The 13,624-nt window shown below is 44.6% G+C and overlaps 1 protein-coding gene across 1 annotated transcript in view; it reads left to right on the forward strand.

The window, feature by feature from the left end:
* The first annotated feature begins 881 nt into the window (after window positions 1-881).
* RNF125 (ring finger protein 125) overlaps window positions 882-13,624 on the forward strand; it is a 48,167-nt gene continuing 35,424 nt past the window's right edge. The window contains exons 1-2 of the mRNA XM_087439109.1: window positions 882-949; window positions 12,106-12,649. Coding sequence (XP_087295235.1) covers window positions 892-949; window positions 12,106-12,649 — 602 coding nt within the window. The 5' untranslated portion in view covers window positions 882-891. The remainder of the gene's footprint in view (window positions 950-12,105; window positions 12,650-13,624) is intronic.

Consider the following 13,624-nt stretch of genomic DNA (forward strand, 5'->3'; position numbering starts at 1 on the left):
CAAGTTCTAATACCACATTTGTGTTGCAGTATTTCTTTTAAGTGAGTAGGCCCCCACCGTGGCAGGTTGTTAGGCTCAGGGCCTTACAATTGCTGTAAGCCTCTAGCCTATTAGGTCTCTTGTCAGCTCTCTGAGGATTGCAGCTGGGTGGGGCTGGCCTCAGGCACAGGAGCCCCCAATTGTTTCAGGTTTTGGAAGGTGGAGCAAACCTCCTATGTGGGTCTTTGAGAAGTACAAGTCTCGGGCCGGCTCCGTGGCTTAGCGGTTAAGTGTGCGCGCTCTGATGCTGGCGGCCCGGGTTCGGATCCCGGGAGCGCCCCAAGGCACCACTTCTCCGTCCAACGTGAGGCCGAGTCCCAGGTACAGCAACTAGAAGGATGTGAACCTATGACATACAACTATCTACTGGGGCTTTGGGGGGAAAAAACTGAATAAATAAAATCTTTAAAAAAAAAAAAAAGAAGTACAAGTCTTCTGTGGCTGAGAAGCCCTGCCGCCCACAGGTCCACACACACAGTCAACACAGTCCTGCCCCGTGTGAGTGCCCCGACCTCCCCAAGTGGACCCAGTCTCTCCACGGCGGGAGCCCCACACACTCTGCCACGGCCCCACACTCTCCACCCGCTCCTTGTGCACACCCTGCCCCGCTCAAGTCAGCTCAGTTGCCAGGCTGCAGAGAATCCAGTCACCAATCTATGTAGGCCCACACGTTGCCTGAGGGCTTGTTGTTGGGTGGGGCTAGTCTCTAGGGTGGGCTGCCTGCCCTGGCTGAGCTGGATTAATCGGTGCTCTAGCGGGTGGAGCAGACCCTGGGCTAGCAGGTCTCAGGGAGAACTCCAATGGCGTCTGTGTCAGCACGCTCACACCAGGCCACAACAATGGCCGCCGCCAATGTCCCAGTCCCTGGAGAGGTCTCACCCCTCACCGAGATGCACTCAGGGCCTATTAGGTGAGTCTCTTGTCACCGAAGCACCGTGCACCTTTCTTTCTGGTGATTTTAGGATGCTTTCTGGAACGGGTGAGTTTGTGCGCGGGCCCTTTAAGAGCCAGTTTTAGTTTCTTTGTGAACCGGGTTTGCTGGGGGTGCTACCCAATGCTTTAGTAGCAGGCAAAGTCAGATATTATGCTGCTGGTCTCAATTGTGCTGGGTCCACAAAATGCCCACAGCGGGCGCTCCCGGCTCAGGGCCCCGCGCCTCCAGGGAGGCTGCGTACCTGTGAGCTGCTCCCGGCGGCCGTGAAGCTGGCGGCTTGTGAAGGCGGCGTTTTTCCTCTCCAGAAGGGAGTCTCTGCCTCTTCTACCCCAGTTAGGATTGTCCGTTGTTGCAGGAGTTCCTCTTATCCAGTTTTCAGTTCTGTCTCAGCGGTAATTTTTCCACGAGTAGTTGTAAATTGGCTGTGTCCACGGGAGGAGGTGAGTTCAGAGTCTGCCTACGCCGCCATCTTGACTCTGTTCTTCCCTTCAGCAATTCTTTAGGCTGAAAGTAAAATTTGGGATTCTTGAATGTGATTGGAGGAGATTAGTCTGCAAAATTTTCAAAATCCTTTAGTGCTTTTTCTGTCTTACCTGTTCAACAGCCAATCCAGTTGGATTACTAATGGGGCAATGTATGGATCACTCCCCAACATCAATTACTTCATTTCCCATTGTACAGAAGTCAAATGGTTGAGAAACTGATGGCATCTATAGGGGAATGGCTCAACCTGATAAACCCATCCCTTTCCCCGAGTATTACTTCAGGATCTCAGGCCTAAGTTATTTAGACCATTCTTATTTTGAGAACAGATATGACTTAATTCAGGCCAATAAGGGAAGTTTGTTGAGAATTTTTTGGATGTGTCCTCACTTTGAACATCTTATGACCTTTGAATCTTCGAGTAATCCCCATGACCTGAAAGGCCTACCATCAGGAAATAGGTTGCTTAATAGATGTAGCCCTTAGGAGAGTATTCTATGCTGATGTTCACTCCAGATATGGCCAAAGAGGACATTGGATAAAAGAGATCATTCCAGAGGACAGAACTAGGGCTCATAAGGGCAACAGAAAGGACAATCCTCTCAGGGGCACAGCCTCAGACTGCCAACATGGTTGACAAAGGACCTCACCCCTCTGCATGGCAGAAGCTCTTGCTATTCCTGTCCAACATGGTACGATATGTGTTTGGAACTGTATGTTGTTGCTCAGCCTCCCATTTTCCAAATTTTTAATCAGTTATCTTGTTCTTTGTATACTGGGATTTTGGGGGGGATATGCCATTCAGACATAGGCCCCCTGAGGACCTCTAGCTAGAGTTGATAAAGATGACAACACAATGCCTAGATTGCCGAACTTGGCACTGATACCACAATTAAATGTCTTTGGGTTGACTCCTGGGTGAAGGGATCTCTTATAAGTGGGGTCATGTATGAAGATAGATGTAATGGATGCTACTGTGCACCACCCAGATCTCTCCTCCATGACCAAGGCACTCACTCCTGCCAGCTGCCAGGAGTGATGTCTGCTAGTGGCTCACGGCCAAGTCCCACCCTAGAAATTGTCCTGCCTTTGAATTATACCTGTTATCAAGGGAAGCCTTCATCCAATACTGCTCACAGGGAGATAGGGATGTGGAGTGAGGGATGGTACAAAAGCCTCAAGGAAGGACAACTCCCTGCCCACCTTTCCCCATGGCTTTGTTACAACTACATCACAGTTCAACTTCTCCCTCTGCCCAATCCCAATCTCACTCATGGTGGTTGATTCCAAGAGGACTACCCAATAACTTTCCTGCACCTAAATTCCTATCTCAGAGTCTATTTCCTGGGAATTCAACCTAAGACAATAAATTATAATGATAATAATGTTAGAAAATACTTAGAGAGGGCTATGTACTAGCCACTCTTCAAAGTGTTTCACATATATTAACTCAATTAATTCTTACAACGCTGTGTGGTAGGTGTCATTACTAACTCTGTTTTATAGATGAACCAAATGAAGCCCAGGGAAGTTGTGTAAGCTATCCAAGTCACACAGCTGGTAAGTGCCAAAGCTGGAATCTAAGCCTAGGCATTTTGTTTTGAGAGTTCTTGCTCTTAACTGTGCTGCCTCTCAAACATTTGGATAGTACTTACTATGTACCAACCACCTCCACAGCCAGTACCACTGCTGAGAAATTCAGGGCCAAGAAAAATACTAAGTTGCTACAAGAAGCAGATACAGCCCAGATGAAGTTTGGCGGTGGGCTCAGCTTGCCCATGGCCAAGAAGATCACCCACTCTATGAGCTCCCTGGCTCATCCCTGGCCTCCCTGTCTGTCTCAGAAGGGGCAGTCATCAGCCATATTGAGGTCACTGGGAAGCAAAGGCTCCTCAGGGCAGACCAAAGACTCCGGTGCCTTCTTTAAGCAAAAAATATGACAGGGGAAATTGCTGCTGAGGACAAGAAGACTAGAAGAAAACCAAGAATCTGAAAACCTCAGGCAGTCTGGCTCCACAGCCAGTGCTGTTCATCCTGTACCCATTGCTTCTCAGCAAGGAGGAGGAAGGGGCATGTGTAAGGATGCTAGCGAGCCCAAAGCGGGGACTAGAGCAGACTCCATCAACTGTTCCACCCCCACCCTAGAGTGGCAGCCATGTTCTTCAGGAAAGTAAGCCTCATGAATCTGCTTTCCAGATGTTAGTTCAGGAACTCAGGCCTCACCTCAGACACTACCCTGGCCACAGGAATTGTAGCAAGAATTAAGAGCCATGAGAATGTGTTGGGGACATTAGGAATGTTTCCTTGAACTCATAGGTGGCAATTAACTCACCACTTGCCTAAGAAGAAGGTGGGCATGGAGGAGGCAAGATAAAAGGAAACAGTGCTGGCACTCCTGGATTAAGTCAGCCCAGAAGCCTGCACTTCCTCTAGGCTTCTAGTTGCATGAACCAGTAAGTCTCCTCACCAGTTAAGTCGGGGTGAGTTGGCTTGTCTTTGCTCGCAGCTGGAAGCAGGTGTATCTCTAGACTTCACTCTCACCATCTCCCCTCCAGACCTATCAACCTTCTTATGAGACAGACAATTGGGAAAATGCTTAGAGCATTTTTTTTTATTGGTGTCATAATAGTTTATAACACTGTAAAATTTCAGTTGTACATTATTATTTGTCAGTCACCATATATATGTGCCCCTTTACCCCTTGTGCCCAGCCCCCAACCCTCCACCCCTCTGGTAACCACTAATCTGTTCTCTTTGTCCATGTGTTTGTTTATCGTCCGCATATGAGTGAAATCATATGGTATTTGTCTTTCTCTGACTGGCTTATCTCACTTAACATAGTCCCCTCAAGTTCCATCCACGTTGTTGTGAATGGGCTGATTTTGTCTTTTTTTATGGCTAAGTAGTATTCCATTGCATATATATACCACATCTTCTTTGTCCATTCATCAGTCAGTGGGCACTTGGGTTGCTTCTACGTCTTGGCTATTGTGAATAATGCTGCAGTGAACATAGGGGTGCATAAGTCTCTTTGAATTGTAGATTTCAAGTTCTTTGGATAAATACCCAGTAGTGGTATAGACGGGTCATATGTTATTTTGATTTTTAGTTTTTTGAGGAATCTCCATACTGTTTTCCATAGTGGCTGCACCAGTTTGCATTCCCACCAGCAGTGTATGAGGGTTCCCTTTTCTCCACATCTAGAGCATTTATATATATATATTTTTAAACCCTTATTGATTGATTGATTGATTGATTGATGAGGAAGATCAGCCCTGAGCTAACATCTGCCAATCCTCCTCTTTTTGCTGAGGAAGACTGGCCCTGGGCTAACATCCGTGCCCATCTTCCTCCACTTTATATGGGACGCCACCACAGCATGGCTTGACAAGCCTGTGCGCCCGGGATCCAAACCGGCAAACCCGGCCCGCTGCAGCAGAGAGCGTGCACTTAACTGCTTCCACCCCCAGGCCGGCCCTAGAGCATTTATCTTTTATAAAATATCAATTCAGACTTTTTTGGCTGCAAGTGACAAGAGCCATCTTTAGCTATCTTAAGCAAAAAAGAGAACTTTCTGGAAAATTGAGACATTTCACAGAATCCAAGGACAGAGTCCTAGCTGGGCCTCAGGAATAAACCAAGGCCTGAAACACTGTAGAGAATCCAAGATCTTCCTCATTCTCTCTCTCTCTCCAGTGCCTTTGTCTTACTGCTAAAGGCTTTCTCTGTTTTGCAGTCCACAATGAAGAACATGACTGCACACAGCTTCTGAATTTTACATGCTACGGCTAAAGCAGAGAGAAACTGATTCATTTTCTCTCCTCCCTCCCTTTCTCCCTCCTTCTCTATCTTTTAAATCTCTCTGCCTGAATTTCGAAATGCCTACAGAACACACTTCTCAGCCCAGCCTGGGTCCAGTAGCCACCCTTGAACTAATAAACAGTGGCCAGTACTGGGGGAGGGGTTTTGGGTGCAAAGTCACTTCTAGGAAAGTGGTTACTCTTGCTGAACCAAAAGGATAGAGTGGGTGTGGAGAACAATAAACAGAAAAGAAGTTCCCAGCAATGCTCATCTGAACAACAATGAAACGGAATACAAGAAAATGACAGCAGTATTACCAGGCTTATGGCATTATTTATAAAGTTATTCTTTTAAATTTTGTACTTTAGAACAGAAAATATAGTGCAGCAGTTAAAAAGTAAAACTTCAGTGTCATATAGACCCATGTCTACATTCCAGCTCCACCCCTCACAAGCTGCATGGCCTTGTGCCAGTTATCGCACTTCAGTAGGGATAATAATACCGATCCAAGAGCCAAGGGTGAAATGAGTTAACCTATGTAAGATACTTCAGACTTTACGGGCACATAGTAAGAGCTTTACAAGTTATAGCTAATGTCATTTATGAATTTTCTTTAGCTGGTTAAAATACCATTTCGACACAAATAAAAAATGAAAAAGGGGGGAAATTTCTGCTGCTTTGTCTGAACCGAATCATAAATCATTGGTACCATGACAAATAGTCTCTGCCAGGACCTGTGGGCGAGACTGAGCCAGGCGGTATCCTCTCCCACGAAGGTCAGCGGTTCGGGAGATATGAAGTCCGCAGCACTGCATTGCCGTATCGATTAACTGTGAAAGACTTTTCCCCACAGAGGATTTGACAATAGCAGAACCATTAGCAGCATTTCGTTGAGAGCCATCTGGCATTGATTTTCCCACTGCTTCCTAAAGGAGGACTCTCCAGAGCCTTCAAGGAAGGAAACAATGACTCTTCTCTTACCTCTGCAACTGCTGACCTAGAATCACCTGATTTTCCTATGCTCACTTGAACACAGAGACAAGCTAGCAAGAGGGCACCACTATGCCATATAAAAGGCCGTTATTTCTGAGTTAGGCCTTGCATGTGCCTGGGGCATGGTGGTTCGGTTTAAAATTTTTGTTTAGTTTTTGGTCCTATAAGTTTTATGTTTAGGGTAGAATTAACGCATAGTTAATGTACATATACACACACACACACACACACACAACATGCATATTTATATACGTGTGTGTATTGTTCAATGTTTACGTGTGTGTATTGTTCAATGTTATTGCATTCAACCTCTCGCAACAGTTCTACAGGTAAATATTATCTGTGTTTTCCAAATGAGGAAACTAAGACCAAAGCAGTAACTTGCCAAGGTCACTCAGTTAGCAAGAGAAGGAGCTAGGATCCTGAACATGTACTGCATTGCCTTCCCTCAGGGAGAAATAGATATCGCTTTTTCTCCATAAGAAGTATATCTTATATTGATTTTTGTTTTCTTCAATAAAATCCCTGTTTAGTTAACAGTGTCTTCGAGATACCTCCATGTTATCCCATGGAAAATCAGTATTGCATAGTGGTTAAGTTCACAGGCATTGAGAGCCAGATTTCTTGAGTCCAGCTCTGCTTGCCATAAATGTGATCTGAGGCAAGTTTTTAACCTATTTGCACCTCTGTTTCTCTGGAAAATCAGGATAACAATATTAGTTACCTGTGTCATAGGTCTATCATGAGGATTAAATTAGTTAACCCATACAAAGCACTTAGACTAATACCTGATATATAGTTAAGTGCTATAAAATTTTTGCTTGTTCTTTTTAATTACTGCATTGCCTTCCACAGTGTGTATGTACCATAATATATTTAATCGCTACCCTATGAATGGAAATTTTGTTGGTTGAATATTTTTGGGATTATAGACAATGCTTCAAAGAACATTTCTGTTTATGCCTCCTTGCACACATGTTTGTGCACACATTGGTTCAAGGATTAGAATTGTTGAGTTAAAAGGTATACGTATGTTAAAATTATTAATTTTTATCTATTGCAGTGCATACACAAGTACAACTGTCAAAATGTGCAAAAGGGGCCAGCCTGTGGCTTAGCGGTTAAGTGCGCGTGCTCCACTACTGGCGGCCCAGGTTCAGATCCTGGGCACGCACCGACGCACCACTTGTCCAGCCATGCTGAGGCGGCATCCCACATACAGCAACTAGAAGGATGTGCAACTATGATGTACAACTATCTACTGGGGCTTTGTGGAGAAAGGGGGGAAAAGAAAAAGGAGGAGGATTGGCAATAGATGTTAGCTCAGGGCTGGTCTTCCTCAGCAAAAAGAGGAGGATTGGCATGGATGTTAGCTCAGGGCTGATCTTCCTCACACACACAAAAAAAATGTGCAAAAGATCATACAGTAAAATTCTTTCTTCCCGCTCCTGTTCCCCCCAAATTAGTTTCCCACCCTCGAGGCAACCACACACTCATTTCTTATGCATTTTTTCAAGGATATTAATATGCATATATACCAGTACATATATATGTCTGTATATATGCATATTAATATGTATATAATTAATATAGGCTTTTAAAAAATTTGAATGATAGTATATAATATACACAATTGTGCTGCTAGAGCTTTTTTCACTTAGTAACATATGTTGAAGAGCTTTCTCTGAGCATAGTTATAGAGTTGCCTTTTTTAATAATGACTACATAGTATTCCATTGTAAAGATGTATCATAATGTATTTAATCAGTCTTTTATTGGACATTTGATGTGTTTCTAATATTTTGCTATTACAGACAATACTATAATAAATATCTATGTCATTTCACCTATGGACATTTTTTAAATGAAATACTACAAATGGGCATTAAATGGTGAGCTAGACATTTTTTAATGTTGCTTTATTTATTTGTTAAGTAAATTTACTATACTTTACAAATACATCTGCCTATAATGGACATTTAGGCTTCCTCTAAGTTTTTGGTACTAAAAATAAACTTCAGAGAATGTAGGGATGTCTTTCTCATACCTTCAACACTACTCGAAATTATAAATTCATTTCTTTTCATTGCTCCTACAAGGAAATAAATAAGTAAAATATGTATTTTTTTCTGGCAGTTGTGCTTTCCTTTTAGTTTACTGAGAGAACCATTAGCCTTCTTCATACCAGAGATGTTGATTATAGGACTTTCAAATTTTCTTTATACTAATCCATACTTCTGATGCACTTCAGGGCCTAGAGTCTGGATTATAAATTTATTCTCTGATACCATCACTGTCATCATTATTGTCACCTTTATAAGTTTACTAAGAGCCTTATAAATAATATCAGGTGCTTAATTTTCATCTATCCTCCCAGCTCCCATTTTTCTGCCTTATTTTATTTGTCTTATTCTTTTCTAAGATTCTTAGTGCTTCTCATCTCTACACAAGTGCCTTAGTGAAAAGTGTGTGGATTTTAAAATAAAAGATCTAAAATTAAAACGTGGTTTTGCCACTTATTTGCTATGTGACCTTTGCTCTAAGCCTATAAAATGGGAACAATAATATCCACCTTGTGAGATTAGTACTGAATTACATATATAAAGATAAATATATGCATCACCTCCTACATGCCAGGTACTTGAAATCCATTATCTTTAATTCTTAGAGTAGCCACAAGGAGAATAAATAGGAAGGCAAATACAGCAGGATATGAGAGAATCAAGGAGATAGTATGAGATGGATGTGGTGTAGAAAGTTACCAAACAAAGTCACCTGGAATTTGAGTTGGAAGAAGTTGAGAGTGGTGGGTATTGGTAGGAAGTATTCAGGCAGAGCAAAAAAGCATGTATAAAGGCCCTGAGGTCAGAAGGAACTTAGTACACTCAAGGAATTGAAAGAAGTAGAGAAATTTAGGACCATGCAGAATAAGAGAGTGATAGCAGATGGGGCCAAAAATAGTTATTTTGGGAGGCCCTACTATTGGCCTAGCCAATTGCCTTATCCTTTTCTTTCTTGGTAAAAGAATCTCTAATTATATTGTCAGAAGACTGAAGCACCAAGCCCTATGTGATGAATTAAGAGTTTAAGCCAATCACAGTACTCTCATTGTCTTTTGCTAGTGACTGGGTTAAGAACGGTCATGGGGCCCAATTTGACCAATAAGATGTAAGGGGAGGTCTGCAGAAGAAGGCCTTTAGGAAACATTTTTCTCCCATTTAAAGGGACAGAGAGCTAGAAGGAGGAAACCCTATCTTTCCTTTCTGCTTTTGGAGATTGTTGTGTGTAGATGTAATTATTGGAGCAGTTCCTGCCATCTTTCTGCCGTGAGGAAGACACTTCTGACACACTGGGGATGGCAAGGGACTGAGCCCTTGAGGACATCATTGAGTGGCTGAGCCAACTCTGGAACTGCTTACCTCTGGACTAATTTACTGTAGTAGCTAATAAATATCCTTACTGATAAAGGCACTTTGAGTTGAATTTGCATTCCCTCCTTGCCAAAGGTATATTAACTGATTATAGTTATTGAAGGAATAAGATCACACAGGGCTTTGTAGATCATGTTAAGGATTTGGAATTTAATCCTAAGGGTTATAAGGAGCCATTAAAGCATTTTGAGCATGAGGTGACTTGAGATATTTGCTTTTCAAAAGGTCACTTCAGTTGCAATATGGATAACAGACTGGACAGTGGCAATAGTGGAGGCAAGTGCAACAGATAGCAACTATCGCAACAGGTCATGAAAGAGGACGCAATGATTTTAAGTAAGCGGTAGCTGGCCATGGGAATCGAAAAAAATGAAACAATTCAAGAACTACTGAGAGATACATTGGAGGCAGAATTGTGATTGTGATTGTGATTGATTTAGTGTGAATGAGGAAGAAAAGACATCAAGGATGCTTCCCAGGTGTCTAGACTGAGTCTACAAGTAGACGGTAGGGCCATTTACTAAGAGAAGGATAAACAACTGGAGGTGGAAGTGCTGGGAGGCTACTGTAACGAGTTCATTGTTGGACATGTTGAGCTGAAGGTGCCTGATCCAACCAGGTGGTTATGTCAAGTAGTTGGGCATTTGAGTGGCCTAGAGTATAGAGAAAGACTTGAAAGTCTTTGGAATCTAGATGGTAACAGAATCTATATGATTTTTGAGATTCTTCAGGAGGGAGGGAGGAATGAGAAGGGAAAAGATCCTAAGACAGAATCCTAGGATCTCCAGCACTTAGCTTTTCCATGGAGGAGAGTTCAGCAAAGGAGACTAAGAACAACCAGAAAGAAAGAAGGAAAGCCAAGGATGGTTTCTACAAGGAGGGAATGGTCAACACTGACAAATATAGTTGAGATGTCAAGCAAGAACAGGACTAAAAAGAGTCTATTGGATTTAGCCACAAGAAGGCCACTGGTGACATTGGTGATGAAGCAGTTTTTGGACAGATGGAGGTGGAGAGGCCGGTTCAGGACCGAGGTTGAACTGGATAAGGAGGGGATAATTAAGAAATGGAGACACAATAGGTAGAGAATCAGGTCAAGAAATTTGGCCTTAAAGAGGACACAAGGCAGGAGCTGAGGGACATGTGGGATCAAAGGAAGGTTTTTGTTTTTCTTTTCAAGTTGGGAATGGCTGTCTTTCCTTCACTTCTATATCCAATTCATTAGCAAGTCCTTTTAGATTTTTCTTCTAAATATATCCCAAACCTGTCCATCTCTCACCTTTTACCCAGATATCTTCCTGGCTCAAGCCATTATCTGCCTCACTTGGATTAATTCAGTAGCCTCCTAACTGGCTTCTCTGCTTCCATTTTTTTCTTGTTCCTGTCTTTTTGAAACCACACAGCAGTCAGAGTAAATCAAATCATGGCACCTGGAATAAATCCAAACTCTTAGTCCTGGCCTGTAAGATTGGATATGCTCGGGCTCATCTGCTACCTCATCTCATCCCATCTACCCCACTGGTCCCCTAGGCTCTAGCTCCACTCCGCTTCTTTCTGTTCTTTGCTCCTGCCTCACTCACCAGTCCCAGTGCCTAGCAAGCTTTTTCCTAAATCTTTGAATGGCTGACTCCTTTTCATTATTCATGAATGCTCAAATGTCACCTCATCCAAAAAGTCTTCTCTCACCTTATCCTCTCCCCCATCCTCACTCCTGTTTTATCTTATTCATGGCTCTTACCATCTGAAATGATCTTGTTCATTTATTTCTTGATTACTTATATCTTCTTATTAAAAGTAAAGTCTGGGGGAAACTGGGTGAAGTTTATGGGATTATTATGTTATTGTATTACGTATTATTGTATGTACATATTGCATCTGTGTATTATGTATTATTTCTTAATAATAAGCATATGAGTCTATAATTATCTCAAAATAAATGTTATTTTTTTTTAAAGTAAGTTCTGTGAGAACTAGGATTTTGTTTGCTTGTTAGGAACTGTGTCCCCATCACCAGAACATAGTATGGCATGCAGTGGGCACTAAATAAGTGTTATTAAATGCGTAAATTAATAAATGACATATTTAGTCATGTTTAAACGAGGATGGGGTTGGTTTACAAACAACATCAAGAGATCCCCAGCCGAAGAAACCGGGGGTCATAGAGTCTAGCATTAGAATCCCTGTCCTAGAGCTAGGATCAGAATCCAGATCTCCACTACCCCATGCTACCTCTGTATTAATGGAGTATGGATTGGACGACCGAAGTAGTGATTAGCACTGTCTTAGGGGACGCTCAGTCATAGAGCATCTTTGTAGCTTGTTATGATTACAACAGTGCAGGACCGATAGGACCATCACCTTCGAAGTCAGTGTTCTCTGATTCTCATAAAGATGACCAGGCCTGCACTTTCCTTAACTTGCCAGAGTCGGGAAGCAGGATGTGCGATAACCTAGAAGATTCACTGGCAGCCCAGGTCCTCCGCTCTGCAGTTGAGGTTTCAGGTTTCAATCCTCGCAGGACCACGAGACGTTACGGCGTGCACGGTGCGGCTGCCGCCTCCGCCTCGGCGCCTCAGGCAGAGCCCCGCGCGAGAGACGACTTCAGAGGCGCGGCCGCGCGCTCCGCCTGCACACACCGAGGTTGGGCCCCGCGGCAGAGGCTGCTCCCAGGCTGCGCTGGCTGGGCGCGCTGGAAGGCGGCGATCACAGCTGGGCCGGGACTTCCTTCCTCCACCGTAGGACAACAAAACAACCCGGCAGCAGGCGCTGAGCTCTTGGCAGCTCGCTGGGCGAGAGGCGCAGCGATGGGCTCGGTGCTGAGCAGCGATAGCGGCAAATCCGCGCCCGCCTCGGGCACCCCGCGGGCCTTGGAGCGCAGGAGGGACACCGAGCTGCCCGTCACGTCCTTCGACTGCTCCGTGTGCCTCGAGGTGTTGCACCAGCCTGTCCGGACCCGCTGTGGCCACGTGTAAGTGCTAGGGGAGCTCGGTTTGCGCGCCCACCCCCGGGGAGGGGAGGGCGATGTTGAGCGAGCCGAAGGAATGGGGGGGGAGCGGTTCAGAAGCCAGCACTTGGGAGAAATTGCTGCGGGGAGAAACCTGGACCCGTCGAGTGCGGGCCACGGGAAAAATGCTCAGTTGGAAGGTGACACAGGATTTCAGGAGGAGAAAACAGCAACAAGCGGGCCCTGCAGTCCCGCTAGAACTGCCTCTTTCCGACGTCCAGGTGTGGAGCCCCTGGGATGGGGATCCCAGGCGCGGGACCCGCAGAGAGCCAGGGCTAGGGAGGGTGGGCTTGGCGGGAGAACCAGCATCCGCCTGAGTACAAGGCGGTGGGCTCCCGTGGAGCACAGTTATCCCGCTGAACTCGGTTAATGGAGCGGTGCTCCCCCCGCCGCCACCCCGTTCGGTTTTGTTTTGCTGGCTGTGTGCACGTGTTCCAGAATGCTCACTGAAGCTCGTCTCTTGAGCAAACAAGGATCTATGCAAGCTGTCCTTCCACCGCCACCTCCCTTTCCCAGTACAGACACTCAGAACCCTCAAGGATCAAGTCAAACTGGGACGTCCGAGTGACTTTCTGTAGTCGTTAGAGTTGAACAACCTGTCGGGGTGGGGTCTGGGGCTTGGACGTTCGCACCTAGCCGGTGAATGTAGCCGTTTAAAACCCAGCCACGAAGGGACAGGAGGTTGCAGACTACCTTCCTTACGTACCGCCTCCCCCAAATCGATAGAAAGTAGAGATAAAAATAACTGTCTTAACCACGAGCTGTTGAAAACTCGCCGTTAGCGCACGGCTGTGGTAGTTTCAAAGAACTGAAAAACAAAATCCCGATATAAATTGGCACGTCCTTAATGTGTGCTTGAAGAACTAGTACAGTAGTGGGAGTTGGATCTGTGAATTTGTGTTCTCTGTTTACTTAGAAGCTTTCTTTTCGTGAATGCAT

This window comes from Ceratotherium simum, chromosome 14, assembly GCF_057802395.1.
Source record: "Ceratotherium simum simum isolate JZ-2026a chromosome 14, ASM5780239v1, whole genome shotgun sequence".
Classification (NCBI taxonomy): domain Eukaryota; kingdom Metazoa; phylum Chordata; class Mammalia; order Perissodactyla; family Rhinocerotidae; genus Ceratotherium; species Ceratotherium simum.